We start from the raw sequence: 17,879 nt of genomic DNA, 5'->3' as shown, positions 1-17,879 counted from the left end.
TTCCTGCCTGCATTTTGCCGACATATATCGAAAATCTCACGCGCGACGCCAGTTTCAAGTTTGGGGTCGATTTTGTCCTTGATTAATATCTCACAATCACGATTAGACTAATGCAAGCTGGGCTTGTATCAACATTTTCCCTCTCTCGTTGACTCTAGACGCTACAGGCTCCACCAACGAGTCCTATTCTTCAGTTCATTCTCTACATATTTACATTCTTGGGCTTGCTCTTGCGCCGCTATAGCAGCATGAGAGGCTTTGTGTCAGCAGCGGCATTGTCGCTTGTCCTCGTGGGCACTCCCGTCAGTGGTCTTGATGTCCAAATTCAAGATGAAGGTGGGTTAGCTTTGGAGAGCCCTTCGATAGATTCCTTCGTGGACAGTGGTCTAATTATTCGTGACGTTTAGCCTCCATCAAGAGCACAGCCGGGACAATCGCCTACGGGTTAATGAAATATTATACCGGAAACAATACGGGCGATACACCAGGAAACTTGCCTGATCCATACTATTGTGAGAACGACACCTCGTTCCGAACACGCGCCAACATCACGCTAACACCAAGCAGGGTGGGAGGCAGGGGCCATGTTTGGGACCATCATTGACTATTGGCATCTCACGGGGGATAGCTCTTATAATGACGCCACAATGCAGGCTCTGCTGCACCAAGCCGGCGACACGAAGGATTTTATGCCCAAGAATCAGACAAGAACCGAAGGAAACGACGATCAAGGCTTTTGGGCCATGGCGGCCATGTCTGCCGCCGAGAATAAATTCCCCGACCCTCCCAGCGATCAAGCACAGTGGCTTGCCCTGGCACAGGCCGTGTTCAACCAATACGTTTTGCGATGGGATCCGGCCGACTGCAAGGGTGGCATGAGATGGCAAATTTTCCAGTTCAATAATGGCTGGAACTACAAAAACTCCATCTCAAACGGATGCTTCTTCAACATAGCGTCTCGACTGCATCGTTATACGGGTAACAATACCTACGGCGAATGGGCAACCAAAATTTTTGAGTGGCAACAATCCATCAACCTGATCACTAGTGACTACGGAGTGCATGATGGTATCAGTATCGACCCGGACGGGACTTGTTCAAGAATCGATATGCTCGAGTGGTCCTATAACGCGGGCATTTTCCTCCATGGTGCCGCGGCCATGTACAATGCTACGTCGGATGACAAGTGGAAGAAGGCAGTTGATGGCATTTTGAAGCATGCTTCAGAGAAGTTCTTCAAAGACGGTGTCGTTTACGAGCAGTTTTGCGAGTTCAACAAAGTATGCAACAACGACCAACAGAGTTTCAAGGGCTACCTCCTTCGCTGGCTTGCGGCCACGAGCCAACTGGTTCCTTATACCTATGACACCATCAAACCATTGCTTGAAAAGGCCGGCACGGTCGCTGCATCTACCTGCACCGGGTCAACAGCGCCGCCAAATTTCAAGGGTCAGCCGGGGACTGCATGCGGCTTCAGCTGGATCCCGCAGGGCAGGTTCGATGGAATGGTCGGTGTTGGTGAGCAGATGAATGCTTTAGATGCAGTCATGTATAACCTCGTGCGAAAGTCAACGCCTCCGGTGACGCAAAACAATGGTGGTACATCCAAAGGCAACCCATCCGCCGGCAGTGGTGGCACTGAAGATCCGACCGTACTGAAGCCTTTGACGACGGCGGACAAGGCTGGCGCAGGTGTTATCACAATGCTATTCATTGTAGGTGCCCTTGGCGGAACTGCATTTATGCTCCTGGAGTTTAGATAGGAGATACATCTGGGGTGTTGGCCTTTTGCTTTGTCTTTAATTCAGCTGGAGCTGTTTCTTTTTTATATTTCAGCAGGTGGGGATACCATCCATGATTCTTGGGTTTTGTATGGAACGGCGTTTATTGGAATTGGAATGAGAAGGGCGAGCAAACAGTTGTCGCCATTGGGAGACTGGCTCCATAAGAGGAGGCCAGAAAGGCCACAGGTTTACAACCAGCATGGCGTCTTCTATGTCAGTTAGATTCAATTCGAGTATTGCATCAAGACAGCGGAGCATATAAGTCTTCGAACGGTTAGCAATAGAATGATTTGGATGTATGGGGCTGCGTATCCTACATTGGCGGGCGAGGCAACACCTCGCGACCTGGAGCGAAGCCATCCAGGATCCGCATCTGTGGCTTCCTCTGGACTTCCAGGAATTTGGCACTTCAGGCCGCCAGCATCCGTCCAAGGATTCTTCCCCACCACGACCTTGCATATGCACGTCGGTATCTGCATTCCCCGTGCAGGGCGGGTTCACAACTCAATGCAGACGGACGACGGACGACTGTGACCCCGCTCGTCATTTCACTTGCGCCACTTGATATCATCTTGCCGGATTGTTCAAGAGCAAGTGGGTGATTCTATTATCAATGGAATATCTATTTCTTAGGACAAATTGACTCGTGTTTGTCATAATTCCTCTTGTCGTCACTTACCTACCACATCGATCTCTGCGCTCGCATCATTAATCAACGAAGCCAAGCTACTTACACCCCAGGGCCATACTTTCTGGAAAATTCATCAGCCACCAACACCTTCACCATGTCGTCCAAACACTTCATCGACGACCCAACGCAGCTCGTCAACAGCGCCCTCCACAGTCTGACCCTTACCAACCCCAACGTCGCTCTCGACCCAGCCTCCAAAATCATCTACCGCCGCCCAAGCCATGCAACTCCCCAAGTATCAATCATTTCCGGCGGCGGATCCGGCCATGAGCCCTCCTTCGCAGCCATGGTCGGTCCCGGCATGCTTTCCGCCGCAGTGGCAGGTACCATATTCGCCAGCCCATCCGCCGAACAGGTCCGTACGGGCATCACCTCCCGCGTGGATACCTCCCAGGGTGTGTTGGTGGTGGTGATGAACTACACAGGCGATGTGCTCAACTTTGGCGTGGCTGTCGAGAAGGCCAAGGCCAGCGGGTTAGACGTGGAAATGGTGGTGGTGGGCGATGACGTGGGCGTCGGCAGAGCAAAGGCAGGCAAGGTGGGGAGAAGGGGTATCGCGGGAACGGTGCTCGTGCTGAAGATCGCGGGTGCTCTGGCAGCAAGGGGCCGGTCTCTGGGCGACGTCGCCAAGGTGGCGAGGTTGACGGCCGAGAATACCGTCAGCGTCGGGGCGAGTCTGGAGCACGTTCACGTGCCGGGGAGGGCGGTCGATGCCCAGGACGACAAGCTGGCACGGGGGGAGGCAGAGATCGGCATGGGCATTCACAACGAGCCTGGCTCCGAGAGGGCGAAGCTCGATCTGCCTCGGTTGGTGGGCAGGATGCTTGCCCAACTGCTTGATTCCGGCGACAAGGACCGCGCGTTCCTCAACGTCAACTCCAATGAGGTCGTGTTGATGGTCAACAACTTGGGAGGCGTGTCTGTCTTGGAAATGGGCGGCATTACGACGGAGGTTGTGACGCAGCTGGACTCCAAATATGGAATCCACCCTGTTCGCATCATAACGGGTACATTTATGACCAGTCTGAACGGGTTAGGATTCAGCATCTCGCTGCTCAACGTGGTCAATACGGATATCGGCGGCCCCGGGATGATTGAGCTGCTTGATGCTGGCGCAGAAGTGACGGGGTGGTCGGCCCCGATCCGCAAGGAGACGTGGGAGGCGAAGAACACGGCCACGCGCACGGAGGAGAGGGGTCAAGGTGAGCAAGTCAAGCCCAGCGGGCTGAGAATGGACAAGAGCATCGTCAAAGAGAGGCTGGAATTGGCTCTGGAGAGGGTCATTGCCGCCGAGCCAGAAGTCACGCGGTATGATACCGTCGTCGGGGATGGGGACTGCGGCATTGGGTTGAAGAGAGGAGCAGAGGGTACGTCTGGCGAGTTCCGCATACGGGCACAACGATCGATGGGCATCGCTAACTCTCTCTCTCAGCTGTCTTGAAGCATATCAACCAAACTACCCTCACCGACGACCCCGTCCTGACACTGACATCCATTATTCCCGTCGTGGAATCCACCATGGACGGCACGTCCGGCGCCCTCTACGCCATCTTCCTCAACGCGCTTGCTCACGCGCTTCGCTCCCTTCCCTCCGGCCAACTGACGCCTTCTTCGTGGGCCAAGGCCCTTGAGCAATCCTGCGGCGCGCTGTCCAAGTATACACCTGCTCGGCCCGGGGACAGAACCCTTGTGGATGCACTGTATCCGTTCGTTGAAGTCCTCGGCAAGACGGGGGACGTGAAGAAGGCCGCGGAGGCTGCGGCGAAGGCGGCTGATGATACAAAGGGCATGCAGGCTAGTTTGGGGAGGACGGTGTACGTGGGCGGCAAGGGCTTTGAGCAGGTTCCCGACCCGGGGGCGTTTGGGCTGGCTTGTTTCTTTGGCGGGTTGGCTGGGAGGGTGGATGACGAGTGGGAAAAGGTTTGATGGGAAGGGCGGCGAGGAGGACTGTATTTGTACAGATTGTGATATCGTGCTATTAAGTCAAAGCAAACATGTTGGCCTATATACTCCGTCCGTATTGTGTGGGTAGTAGTGAGTGAGTGACGTGCCGGCTGGGGAAAATGTTAATCAAGTAGGTGAAGCTGGCTAGCTTTCTCGTCTGGTTGAATCATGTGCTCCAGTGGGTGAGAGGAGGAGAGAGAAAAGAGCGTCGTCGTCACTTATTTGTATTGTGCAAACGGCGCAGGCTAGCTAGACTGCGCGCCCAAACTGTCGACGTATCAATCAATGATAGCATGCATGACACGCGTATGCCTCGCTCGCTCTACTCGAGAGGGAGGATAATGAATGGCACACAGGTCATCGGGGCGCACGTACGTGCATTAATAATTATGCTGTAGCTGTTAATACCGGAAGTTCGTTCGTATCCCTTTGAATGTGCGCAGGTCCAATTGATGTATTGAACCTACTTTTTTTATGATACTTAAGGATACTTAAAGATACTTTTTTATTAGTAATAATAATTAATATATTTTTATATACTTAAGAATCTTTAAAAATTATAATCTCTAAGTATATATATCTTTTAAATAAGTAATTACTATTGGCTAGGTAGGTAGGACCCTGGTCCGTTACAAAAGTTGGACCTGCTGCGCACATTCGAAGGGATACAACTACCAGTCAGTATACCAGACAGAGTGATTGTTAGCTACTAGCTAGACTCTCAACAACTACCAAGCCGGCCAGCGGCGGCAGGCACTCACTGACTGACTAACTGACAGGAAGAATACAGCTGGACATGCATGCATGGACATACATATAATATGTATGTACCGTCCGTCGTCGTCGTCCGTACGTACGGGTCAGCCAGCAGCAGCAGCAGCCAAACAGCTGGCTGAGTGAGAAACTCAAAACAAAATACAAATAAACAAAAAACACTCACAGACAGAAGAGGAGGAACCACTAGACTAGGTCTATCTATATATAGATAGATCTATCTATTATAAGAAAAAATAGAAACAAGAACCAAAAAAAGAGCAAGTTAGTAGTTCCCGATCTCTTCGTGCGTGGAGATGGACGACTGGCAACTGTCGGCTCACTGGCGGGACAACAACGAGTAACGGGTTACTGCACCTCTTGTGCGTACCTCTAAACTTCATTTACCGGCTCATTGGCTCGTGTAAATCTATACTCGGTCCTCTCGACAGGCTTCAACTCTCAACTTCGCCACGACAGAAACATGGGGTTGCTAACTCCCCACTTGTCCACTGCGCCATGGACGTGGGGCGGTCATGAGCCGTGCTGGTTACAACAGGTGTCACAAATTATTCTTATATTGTAGCGTTACCATGACGCAACAAAAAGCTGAGTCATCATGAATCTTATTCACGGGTTTTGTTTTTATTAACGTGCAAGTTATTGACTTGCTCTGGAGCAGCACCAAAGTACAATCATAATACGATACGCTATCTTGTCATTGTGGAGGAGGGCAACACTTTTCCCACTCGGTAAGAAGTGAACGCACTTTGGCTTCCCGTGATGCTCCTATTCGGCCCTGCTAGATGACAGTCCCTTGCCGACGGCGAAATTAGCCTGCTGCATAATTTGACTTGTGCGTCTTCGTGCGGCTTGCAATTAATGGGGGGCTATTCCCGTTTATCAAGAGTATAATTGTTGGCCGCTACTACTACTGACACCGAAGTCGGCTGGTTAAGCTGCGGGTTATAAAGAAGCACCAGGTCACTTGGAAATGCAGCCTCTCTAAGCGCAAGGGCTAACCCGATGCTCTGTCTCTGGCAACCCGATCTCCCGTTAGGTAGACATCATACCAAATATTCAGCACCGCGCCAACCTCAGCATCTTCCGACAACGGCACTGGAGGTAGATACAAGCACCAAAGCAATAAGGCCAAGTATGCGTCCAACACATGGTTGTGTGCAACTGGATTGTTTTTTTCTTCTTCAACGCCTATCGTCCATTCCCGTGAAATAACGTGAAATAAATGTCGCAAGCCGACCGGTACATCACCCACACAATCCCACAGGCCAAAGGTAGCCGCGTAATGTCATTAACAACCAAAATAAAACCATGCCGTAAAATCAACCGTCGTGACCCTTTTAGCTCAGCAATACCAGGATAACGCTGTCTCCTCGCAGGAACCTAAACGTCTCATGTCAGCTGGACATTTGCTCCCTCTGGAGGGCATGCATTTTCGCACGTCCAAAGTCAAAGGGCTAGCGGGCATGCTCACATCTTGCTAATGAATCGATCCTTGTTCACAGGTCGTCCCTTCTTTCCATCTGCTAATCGTGGCGTCTCGTCCCACATCTCCTTTACATTCTCCAAAACCATGTTGCAATGTCTGTCAAACGCCTTGACGCGAGCAAGGAGCTTGCGGTTGTTGCGGATAGAGATGAGGACCTGGGTGTGCGACTTGACGGCGGTCTGGAGGATCGAAAGGGGGCCCGAGGTGAATTCGTGCTCTTCGAGCTCTGCGATTTCGTATTCGCTATATTTGAACCTGGTTAGATGACGGGCGAGCGGTTCCGGGTACATTCATCGGTGGGTGATCAGAGGGGAGGGGGGGGTGAGTAGAAGGATGGATGCGTACGTGAGCTCGTTGCGCGGCTTGTTCAGCAGCTCCCTATAATAGCGTAAGCAATGCCAGTCAGATAGACGGAATTGGATGTAGTAGAGCGTACTGAATCTTGGGATCTGCCATCTTGAAGGTATTTGTGTGTGTTGCTGGGATATGGCAGCTACAACGCGCGATCGCAGGGCTGTACCCAAAAGTCTTGTCGAAAAGTTGGAGAGACATGAGCAAGTGGGTGATTCTGATTGGCCTATGCAGCAGACGTGGGTCAGTGGGCCCAGCCTGCATCTGACTGGCTCATTGATGTCTGCTGCAAACCCGGGCTGCGCCGCCCGAGCCCCAGGTGCCTAGGCACGTACTCCGTGGACAAGGCGCAAAGGCGGCAAGCGACGGCAGCCACTTCTCGGGCTACCAAACATTCTCAGGTTTTGATGGAGAATGCGAATTGCCGTGACGTTTTGGCCCGGTCTGGTCAGCTTAAGCACCCTCCAATCCGCACTCCCGGCACAACTATCTTTGCCGCGGCAATCGATGCGCACTTTTTATCACAAGGGAGCGCCCCGTAATACCGTCCATTACACTCCATCTAAATGTCTTTCCGAGCAATTGCGGTGCGAGCTGGTTCGGCCGCCAATGCTGCAAGCAGTTGGAGCTTTAGAAGCAGTCTCAACATGACGCACCAAGCTAAAGTCCTGAGCTCCTGGGGCGCTCGACCCGTACGTCTACTCTGACCATTTGCCGGGAGAACCCTAATGTCCATCGGGAACGATGTCTTGCTAATCTACTGCTTTACTAGCTTTCCACCGAGGCCACCACCATCAAGGAACTCCCCGGCGACGAACCCAATGATGTCGTTTTCGAGAGCAAATACGGTCTTCGCAGCGTTGTGCTCAACCGGCCCAAGAAGCTCAATTCGCTCAATGCCTCCATGATTCGCAAGATTGTGCCCCGCCTGGTCGAATGGGAAAAGAGCGACATGGCCAACATTGTGGTGATGAAGGGAGCCGGCGAGAAGGCCCTTTGCGCTGGCGGTGATGTTGCCGCGCTTGCTGAGTACAACCAGGAGGGTGCCGATGGATGGAAAAAGTCGGCCGACTACTTTGGCCTCGAATACAAACTGGATCACTACATTGCTACATATGGGAAGCCGTATATTGCCTTTATGGATGGCATCACTATGGGCGGCGGTGTTGGCCTCAGCATTCACGCCCCGTTCCGAATTGCGACTGAGAAGACAGTTTTTGCCATGCCTGAAACAACGATCGGTTTCTTCCCCGATGTTGGAGCCTCTTTTTTCCTGCCGAGGATGAATGGAGCTGTTGGCACTTATCTAGCTCTTACCAGCGAGCGTCTGACTGGTCCAAACGTCTTCTACTCTGGCATCGCCACTCACTACCTTCACTCTACCAGCCTGCCCGACCTCGAGGCCCGCCTTGCCGAGCTGCGATTCAGAGACGATGATCCTTTGCCCAAGAGGCTTGCAATTATCAATGACACTTTGGAGGAGTTTTGCACTGGCTTGCCTTACGACCAGCCAATGCAGCTGGGCGGCGCGGTCCGCCAGGCCGTTGATCGATGCTTCAGCAAGAACAATGTTTCCGACATTATTGCTGCCTTGAAGGCAGAGAAGGGGGAGACTGCGGACTGGGCCCAGAAGCAGTTAGCCACGTTGAACAAGCGATCGCCGACGGCAGTGCATGTGACTCTCAGGCAGATGCGAGTTGGTGGCAAGTGGGACATTGCCGAGACGTTCAACAAGGAGCATCAGATTGCCAGCAAATTCATGCAACACCCCGATTTCACCGAAGGCGTCACAGCATTGTTGGTCCGCAAAGAGAAGCCCAAGTGGCAGCCTGAGTCACTGGAGGCCATCCCCGCCAGCGAGAACGTCTCACAGCCCTTCTTCAACTTCGAGAAGACGCAGTCTCTGGAGCTGTTCGCGGACCGTACGTACTCCGAATACCCCTACCAGGGTCTCGGTGTGCCCACGGAAAAGGAAATCAAGGCTGCCATCAGCGGTGGTGGCTACACGCCTCAGGAGCTGACCAAGACCATTGTTGCATCAAGGAACGGGCGCCAGGGTATTGCAGACGTTGTCAACGAGATCATTAGTCGCAAGACCACGGTCGATGCCCAGGGCAAAGTCAAGTGGGTGAATGAGGATGCATCGGCAGGTAGCCGATTGTAGAGGACAGATGGGATGTTTTAGACAGGTTCTACATAGAGGGTAGGATATGTCTCGGGGAGAGCGTGACGATCCGCCGTGTAAAAACATGAATGATATATAAATTGCAATATTGAGCGCATGATAATCCTTGGGTACCGCTGTTCTATTTTATTTGCAATGAGGCACATCATCAACTGAACCACGGGGCGGGAATGGATGCAAATGAAGGCACTTCCCTACACGGACAAGGAAAAATGTGGGGACGCGAATGGTGGCCACGGTTGCGGAAACAACATCGCAAGCGTCGACGAGGGGACGTTTACGGAGCGGAATAACCTCAGGCTCATCTTCAACTTGAGTGGGTGGCGCTATGGGCGTCATGATGTGTGCGGGCCAATGGAGGGTGGGTGAGGGGCCCGGGATGGCAGCCTAATGGAATGGCTTCACTATGACTGTACGGAAGAAAAGCAGGATAGTATGACAAAAGAGGGCTCAGGGGAGACACAAGAGCTTCAACACCAAGACGAGTGGCGGGTGGGTGGGTGATGAACAGGTCATGGAGAGGATGGCAAAAGCGGGGAAGGATTGCGTGAGAAAATGATGGGGGAGGACGCTGCACTCTGTGTGCTGCTGTATGGGAAGCGTCTGAAGGGGATGGATGGATGATGGCTTCATGGGCCCGGTTTGGCGGACGAGTATAAAAGGCATGGGGGCACCCGGTTTCGTGGCCGAGGAAACATGGAATAGAACATGACGGGAAGGACCTGGAGTCAAAGGATGAGATAGCTCGCCTTGAACGAATGACATGACCAAGTCCCGGGTCCCCGACGACAGACGACAAACGAAATCTCGGAAATTCCTCACCCATCAGCCAAGACCAGAGTCCTCTTGAATCGAGGACCAGTTGCCAGGCCAGACGGAGCGTGCAACTTAAGTCCGGGGTCGGGCCTCGATGTATGAGGAAGACTGCCCTGCTCTCTTTGTTCTGCAGCGAGATGCCAGGAGCCGGGTTGCCACTTATAGCCACCAAGCAACATTGAACGCCCTTCGGAGCCGCGACACCCGTGGGTCCGGGACACAGCGGGCACCAGACTGGGACACAGAGTTGAATCCTGCGGTCGGGAGGTGGGGCTTCCAGTCGGCGCCTCTCCAGCTTGAGCTGCGAGCCGCAGCAAACGCAACGTCAAGTTGCGGCCCACGCTTGAAGCCGTTTGACAGATTCGTCACGTGCTATCGCGTTTACCTGTCTCAGATACTGGGCCATTGAAGCTGCATTTCCGGAGAGCAGTACTCACAGATATCCCCAGACAGGGATACTCACCGCTTGCAGCCCTATAACGAGCTTTCAGGTTTTTTTTTTTAGAACTGAAACGGCCAACGGTGGTCATATTGCCTGTCTAGAGTCGGGTTGGTTTGCTGTGGCACACGCGCTGACTTGGTGTGGCTGCCGAACGACAACATCATTGTTAGGCAACTGTTGTCTCCACTAAACCACGTCTTGGATTTGCTTTCTTTGTTACTCCTCAACCTTTTGGCCATTGTTGCTTTTTTCAATTATTATTATTTTTGCCTCTTACATCTTCATCCATTCTTTAGCCTGCATTTGCACCCCGTGGCTAACCCGTTTCCCCCACTCCCCCTGTCGCGCAGCTGCAGCTACGGCAGCTTTAACGAGGACCCACTCTCTCACGGTCTCACGTCCGCCTCAACGCGACAAGAGCCAGAACAGCTCCATAGGCGCGTTCAGGTCACGAACATGACACCGCCACCCCAATTTGATTAATCGTGCAATTATCACTCGCCAACAAGCCTCCACTCCACATTCAGATCTCCAGATCTCTTTTCTTGTACCCTTTTTTTTTTGTGTTTGCTTCCTTGTTACTTGTTTCCTGCATAGCTCGCCTGCTAAAGCTTCCTATCGTGTGTATTTGAGAATCGCAACGATTGATACACACGCCGTCACACGGGGTTGCCTTAGCCATGGCGTCGCCTGTTCCTATCTTGCCGAGGGGGGGCGACCCTTGGAACGGCCAGTATGCTCAACAGCAACGTCAGTATCAACAGCAGCATCTGCCTGCACAGGCTCCTCAAGCTCCTCCGGCGGAAGTTGATGAAAATGGCGTTCAAATCAGACCAATGGGCCGTATGTCAAGCGCCTTTGTTCCCGGTTCTGCCTATGACTGTAACCAGCTAACAGATTCGTGTCTAGTTAAGGTCCATTACACCTTCGACAGGGAAGCCAAGGTCAACTGCTTGGCCAGATATCCCCAGCCTCTCCGGGTCCAAACGGTTCCTATCGATGAGACGAATTCAATTGGGGTTGTTGACTTAAGATCATGTATCCATGCCGTCACGGAGTGCAGCCCCGAGCTTGCTGGCCAGGAGAATGACTACACCATTTACGCCGTCGACTTTTCAGAACCCGATTTTCCCTTGGTTGGCCAGGGCATGCTTTCATGGGCTCTCGAGGCTATGCAGGGTGAATCGATGATGCAGCAGCCCAAGATGGTCACCGGCCGCGTGACCAAAAATCTGCTGGGTGTTTTTGGCGGTGGCAACCGCGAGACTCTCGAGGTTAGATTACGGCTATCCGTCGCACCGAGATCGAATAAACCACCCCCTCATAATAATAGCAACGACATGCAACAGTACAGTAGACCAATGGAGAGTGCCATGACTCCGACGGGTGCTTCGGAGTGGAATACATTTATTCAGTCGAATCCGCAAATCGGTCAGACAGGTCACGTCTCAAGGGTTGCTTCGCCGGCGTTATCACAAGGCCAGGGTCCCAACCACCACCACCAGCAACCTTCCATGATGGGCAATCGAGAGTCCTTTGCGCCAGTAGCAGCTCAGCAGCAGCAGATGCCCACCCAGGACGTTCACAGAATAGCACCCGTCCCGGTTGATCCAAGCGAGCAACGGGCAGACGGAGGTGCACCGTCATCAAGACCGTCTAGTAGGGCATCTAACAGAGCTTCGAGAAGAAAACCGCCCACTGGCCGTCCACGAGGCAGACCGCGAAAGAACCCCGTCGAGGGAAATACTTCCGGGTATGAAGATGGCACAGAAGGAGAAGACGGCCCTGCTAAGAAAAGGGTTAAGACGACCCAGGTTGAAAGAACAGCACCAAACCTCTTTGCAAATGGCCCCGAGTCTCTCAGAGTTGCCGCTAGCACCTCGGGCTCGTTACGCGCATTTCGACCTATTTTGGCAAACCCCGAGGGTGCTTCAGGAAACAGCAACCATTTACAGGAAGTTCCTCGGGCCCCTACGCCAGTTCCAGATGGTCCTCTTCACACTGGTCCAGGAAGAGGCCCCGGGCCGGTCAAGCTGAGACGAGAGTCAACTCTAAGTCAACAGACATTTTCAAATAACCCTTCATTTGCAGAATCTAGGCAACCGTTGTCACCTAGCCAAGAAGACGACCGGTCACCGGAGTCCATCGCACCCACCCCAAACTATTCGGTAGACAGCCCAGCAGATATTGGCTCATCACCACCCATACAGCGAGCTACTCCGTTCCTTCGATCAAGCCCTCCTCCCTCAAGTCCTGTTCTTCCTCCTATGCCGCCGACTGAGCTTCCTCGCGATGCTAGCTTTGCTACTGACGACTTGGATGAACTCTTTGGTGATGAAGCCAACACGCCAATCCCCGCACCGACGGAAGCAGTTGCTGCAGCTGCAGCTCGAAAACCTACCGAGTCAAAGAATGCTAGCGGAGTGCCAGTTCAAGTCTTCCAGATGCAGGATGGCCCAGCTGGACAGGATCTTGTTCACATTTGCAGCTACAATACCCCTCAGCCGGTCCCAGCGACAGCAAAAGAATGTGCTAGTGACACTCAATCACTACCACCATTGAAGAAGGCACCAAGCCGGACAGCATCCAGGAAGAAAAAGACAAAGCCTGCTTCTCCGCTAGGCATGGCTCCCACTCCTCCGCCAACGACTGACGCCGTCGAGAACGCAGCGAGCCCTCTGCTGACAGCCGAACCAGGAATGGACGAGACTGCCCGGCGAACTTCCAATCTTGTCAGCATTGCACCTAAACCTACAGCCGAGCAATTACAACCACAAAATACCCAGAGAGACGTCGAAAAAGAGGAACTACCCACGCAGGGGCTGGCCGTGGCAAAGGCGCCCAGGCAATTGAGTCGGTCTCAGTCTGCTGGGCCGTTGGCCCTACCAACAATCCCAGCCAGTGAACCTGCTGGGCCATCTTCTCTTTCACAATCCATAGTTGCCGAGAATGAGTTCCCGACTCCACCGGCCCCTTCAGCATTGAAGAGAGCAGCCTCGACTGGTCCCCTCACTCTTCCGGTTCCCGCGAGCGACCCAGTGGTGCCTATCGCTCTTCCTACAAGCATGGAACACACAAACTCTACATTCGCCAAGAGTGATGCTGTCCCAGCACCCTCATCTCCACCAATCGTTTCATCCAGGGCAAACAAGAACATTGTAAAGAAGCACGCCATCAAGCAGAGGCTAGAAGAGGCCATCATGAATGGAGAGATGCCTCCATACTGTAGCAACTGCGGAGCTATTGAGACGCCCACCTGGCGCAAAATTTGGGTACAGGAAAATGACGGTATTCCTGAGTACTGTGAATACTCTGAGAAGCCTGGAAAAATTACAGCAATCGAGATTCTGCAGCGAGACGCAGACGGAAAGCCTACCGTGCACCGCCTTGTTAAGAAGAGTTTAGGATCTTCAGATGATAGAGCAAAATGGCAGGAGCGGTTACTTTGTAACCCTTGTGGCATCTGGCTCACTAAGTGCAAAAGCCACCGTCCTCAAGACAGGTGGGACAAGGATCTCTCGCGGACAGGACAAGAACGCAGAAAGCGAGGTACCGGTAAAGGCAAAAAGTCTCGTGGCAAGGATGACGGAGGAGTGAATCCCACTTCGGAGGCTTATCTCCCGACTGATGCACTCGGCCCCATCGAACCATCTTCTCCCAAGCACAGTGATCTACACAAGAGTCAACCGGATCGGGACATTGGCACGCATGAGGCATCAGCGAGTCTCGACATGCAGGAAGTGCAATCTAACCCTGGCTCGACTCATTCTAGGGGGAGTGACACTGCAAAAAGCCCCGTAGATGTGGAGTTTGATCAAGCAGTAGGCAGCACGAAACGACTCTTATTCCCCTCGCCCAGAAAAGACGGAATACCAAAAACACTGGAAGAAATCGACATTAACATCGTGCAGACTTCTGATGAGGGTCTGTCAAAAGGCTCGGGGGCTGGCAAGGAAAATATGACAAGCACAAGGCAAGACGGAGAATCCAATGATCACGACAATCTCGAAGCGGTATTTAAGAACCCGACAGTTGCTCGACCATCAACTCCAACACCAATCTCCAAGGCTGGAACGCCTAATGAACCCTTCAAAACACCTACGCGTCCCACGCCAAGCCACAGACCGATTACGAGAAGCATTTCTCGATCAATTCGATCTATTAGATCAATTGCATCGCCCAGCCAAGTTCTTGTTCAGGAAACGCCTACCAAGACGTCGCGGTCAGCTGAAGGCGGCCGCCCAAGACGCAGCCCTCGCAACCACCATGAGGGCTTCGAAGTGTTCGATACCCCCATCAGCCGTACCATCAGCCAGATGTTCTCAGAGGGCAACGGCTTTGGGGGTGATGACCTGGATCTAGGCAGTCTCCCAACGCTGGACAATAATGCTGGCAGCATGATTGATTTTGGCAACCTCCTCAGCACAGATGCCGTTCTGCCTAGCTCGCCTCCAAAAGATGGTTCTATGTCGTTTGACTATCACGCCTCATCTAGTGTATGGGCTCAGTGGGATATTGATACAACTGGCGGCATGGACACTGGTGGAACATGAACATTATTAAAACTATCGCATTTGCGTATTGTCTTTTTTTCTTTATTTTTTTTTCTTTTTAGGCGAATTATGGAGCGTGAAAGGATACCAGTGATTGGCACATACGTATGGAATCGGAATTGTAATCAGGATTGGAGTTTGGGTTGTGTTCAGTTCCTCTGCATATATATGGAAGCCAAGATGGCGGGTACGAATCACAGATGCTAGAGCGCCCTAGAGTAGATGCGCTGAGTACTTGAGTAGGTAGCTAACAAGCTTATGGCTTTGCTGATAATCTAAGTCGCATGTAATGCGCTTGCGAAAGCTGGTATAATTATTTACACAGAGTGTATACGGAGCACCATAAGCCGCATTATAGCTTTGCAGGGATGTTAGACGTCGAGCAGCCGAGGAGCAAGCATGACGCCAGTGATGGCTGTGGCTGGGCACTTTACGCGAACGCTAACAATTGACGCGTCGCGTAACCCGACCCAACATTGAACTTGACCCCACCATCAAGCCGACCAGACATGGACCCTCAAACTCCAAATCGAATATCACGTTGCCGTTAACCTTGGACAAAATATCCCCCCTTGCACCAATTGATCCTCGCAGCAGAGATACTCGCCCAGAGCAGATTGCTCTCTCTGCCCACCATGGCAGAATCCGACATCCAAACCCGCTTCTCACCTAACTCCCCCCTCGAACCAGACATCATCACCGAGATCCAGTCCATCTTGCGCCTGCACGACCTCTCCGTCGATGACCTCTTTTTCAAATGGGAATCCTACTGTATAAAGATGGATTTGGACGCGCAAGCCGGTCTATCACTTTCCAGAATAAGAAACTTAAAGCAGAGTATACAGGATGAGCTGGAAAAGAGCCACCGCGCGACTCAGGTGCGCAACGAGCGCAAGGTGTTGAGTGCCACACCCAAAGCGAGCTCGGGCGGCGACGTGTTTGGCATGTTGGATGGGTTGGTGCCCAGCACGCCGGCGACGGCGAGGTTGAATCGTAGCGGTGGCGTGGGAGGCAGTGCCTTGAAGAAGAGGATGGACGGTTTGAAAGTGGGCAGTTCGCCGGCGAGGATGGATGACCAGTTAAAGGCTATGAATGGGCTGCCGTGTGTATCCTTCGTTTTGGATGATTGGTTCCGTACTGATTTTGATATTAGGACCACTTCGTTTGCGGACCGTTTGAACCCAGGAGACGTCGTTGAGGTGCTGAATGGCCATCTTCAACCCGCTGAAGCACCCATTGCGCCGTTCGCCGAGCCGAGAATCAAGCTGACTGCTGCGTCCGATATCAAGAAGATGGCGTACAAGCCGCTGGCTATGAAGCTCTCCGAAGCAAGTGAGATTCTAGACGACCGCATCGACGAGTTCATCACCGTGGTACAGGACCACCACAAGCTAGAAGACTCGGCGTTTGGAAGCGCCGCCAGCCAAAGCACCACCGAGGTCGTCGCCGTGGGCAGAATCGCCTCCGACTCGATGGAGGGCAGACTCAACACCGCATCCCTCGTGCTGGAAACATCCCGCCGGACAGGAATGGGCCTCCGCGTGCCTCTGCGGATGGAGAAGATCCGAACGTGGAGCTTCTTCCCGGGACAAATCGTCGCGCTGCGCGGCCACAACGCCACGGGCAACGAGTTCGTCGTCCATGAAATCCTCGAGATCCCTCTCCTCCCCAATGCCGCCTCGACGTCGTCTGCTCTCGAGGCCCACCGCGCAAAGTTCAGAGGCCACGCCGACGCCATGGACTCGGATGCGGAGCCCGCGCCGCTGACCATCATGTACGCGTCGGGCCCGTACACAGCCGACGACAATCTCGACTATGAGCCGCTCCATGCGCTCTGCTCCCGGGCAGCCGATTCCTACGCCGACGCGCTGGTCCTCGCCGGGCCGTTCCTCGACATTGACCACCCGCTCATCGCATCGGGCGACTTTGACCTCCCCGATGAGGCTGTCCAGGATCCGGACACGGCCACCATGAACACCGTCTTCAAGTGCCTCTTCGCGCCGGCCCTTGTCCGCGCGTGCTCTGCCAACCCGCACCTCACAGTTATTCTCGTCCCCGCCGTGCGGGATGTCCTCGACAAGCACGTCTCCTGGCCGCAGGACGCGGTGCTCCGCAGGGAACTGGATCTGCCAAAGTCGGTCAAGATTGTGTCCAACCCAATGACGCTGTCCATGAACGAAATGGTCGTGGGTATCTCGACGCAGGATATTCTGTACGAGCTGAGGAGCGAGGAGCTGGCCAAGACGAGCGGCGACCTGATGGCCAGGCTGGTCCGGTATCTGGTTGAGCAGAGGCACTACTTCCCGCTGTTCCCGGCCGCCGAGAGGACGCGGCTGCCCAAGACGGGGACTGAGGAGGGCCTTGCGACCGGCGCCGTCTTGGATGTCGGATACCTGAAGTTGGGGGAGATGGTCAATGTCAGGCCGGATGTTATGCTGGTTTCTAGTTCCCTGCCGCCTTTTGCAAAGGTATGTTTTGTTTTTCCCCTTCCTTTGGCCTTTTTTTTTCTTGGGGGGGCGCGGTGGTCATCTCGTTGCATGTCGGTGTGGTTTCATTTTATTATTCTTTGACATGTGAGGAAACAAGGGGCAGGGCTAACGAATTAGGTCGTCGAGAGCGTGTTAGCCATCAATCCTGGGCCATTGTCGAAACGCAAAGGTGCGGGCACATTTGCGAGGATGACATTACACCCACCCGCTGTTGGGGAGGACGAGATGCAGAGCCACAAGATATTCGACAGGGCGAGGGTAGAAATTGTTCGGATATAGGTGTACTACGAGATATGCAGAGCGTGGGAGAAAAATTAATAGGCTTTTATTTTGGCTCGCAAGGCCTTGATATTGTACAATT

The 17,879-nt window shown here is 53.1% G+C and overlaps 6 protein-coding genes across 6 annotated transcripts; 5 read left to right on the top strand and 1 right to left on the bottom strand.

The window, feature by feature from the left end:
* Window positions 1-248: 248 nt before the first annotated feature.
* DCW1_0 (Mannan endo-1,6-alpha-mannosidase DCW1) lies at window positions 249-1,763 on the top strand (the record flags this gene model as incomplete). The annotated part of the gene is made up of 3 exons (XM_014686548.2): window positions 249-336; window positions 408-512; window positions 568-1,763. The coding sequence occupies 3 exons, from the start codon at window positions 249-251 to the stop codon at window positions 1,761-1,763; spliced, it is 1,389 nt and encodes a 462-aa protein (XP_014542034.2).
* An 806-nt stretch (window positions 1,764-2,569) lies between these two features.
* On the top strand, window positions 2,570-4,401 carry dak1 (Dihydroxyacetone kinase 1; the record flags this gene model as incomplete). Its single annotated transcript, XM_014686547.1, has 2 exons — window positions 2,570-3,842; window positions 3,908-4,401. 2 exons carry the CDS (start codon window positions 2,570-2,572, stop codon window positions 4,399-4,401), a joined length of 1,767 nt encoding a protein of 588 aa, XP_014542033.1.
* Window positions 4,402-6,533: 2,132 nt separating this feature from the next.
* On the bottom strand, window positions 6,534-7,138 carry smd2 (Small nuclear ribonucleoprotein Sm D2; the record flags this gene model as incomplete). Its single annotated transcript, XM_014686546.2, has 4 exons — window positions 6,534-6,576; window positions 6,668-6,925; window positions 7,028-7,060; window positions 7,119-7,138. The coding sequence occupies 4 exons, from the start codon at window positions 7,136-7,138 to the stop codon at window positions 6,534-6,536; spliced, it is 354 nt and encodes a 117-aa protein (XP_014542032.2).
* Window positions 7,139-7,680: 542 nt separating this feature from the next.
* HIBCH (mitochondrial 37S ribosomal protein mS47) lies at window positions 7,681-9,197 on the top strand (the record flags this gene model as incomplete). The annotated part of the gene is made up of 2 exons (XM_014686545.1): window positions 7,681-7,725; window positions 7,806-9,197. The coding sequence occupies 2 exons, from the start codon at window positions 7,681-7,683 to the stop codon at window positions 9,195-9,197; spliced, it is 1,437 nt and encodes a 478-aa protein (XP_014542031.1).
* Window positions 9,198-11,156: 1,959 nt separating this feature from the next.
* On the top strand, window positions 11,157-15,029 carry G6M90_00g003760 (uncharacterized protein; the record flags this gene model as incomplete). The annotated part of the gene is made up of 2 exons (XM_014686544.1): window positions 11,157-11,319; window positions 11,386-15,029. The coding sequence occupies 2 exons, from the start codon at window positions 11,157-11,159 to the stop codon at window positions 15,027-15,029; spliced, it is 3,807 nt and encodes a 1,268-aa protein (XP_014542030.1).
* A 635-nt stretch (window positions 15,030-15,664) lies between these two features.
* On the top strand, window positions 15,665-17,797 carry POL12 (DNA polymerase alpha subunit B; the record flags this gene model as incomplete). Its single annotated transcript, XM_014686543.1, has 2 exons — window positions 15,665-17,497; window positions 17,636-17,797. The coding sequence occupies 2 exons, from the start codon at window positions 15,665-15,667 to the stop codon at window positions 17,795-17,797; spliced, it is 1,995 nt and encodes a 664-aa protein (XP_014542029.1).
* Window positions 17,798-17,879: the final 82 nt, after the last annotated feature.

Source organism: Metarhizium brunneum, chromosome 1 (genome assembly GCF_013426205.1).
Source record: "Metarhizium brunneum chromosome 1, complete sequence".
In the NCBI taxonomy this organism is placed as follows: Eukaryota; Fungi; Ascomycota; class Sordariomycetes; order Hypocreales; family Clavicipitaceae; genus Metarhizium; species Metarhizium brunneum.
Note: the sequence above shows the minus strand (reverse complement) of the source record. Positions and strands in the feature narration are given on the sequence as shown.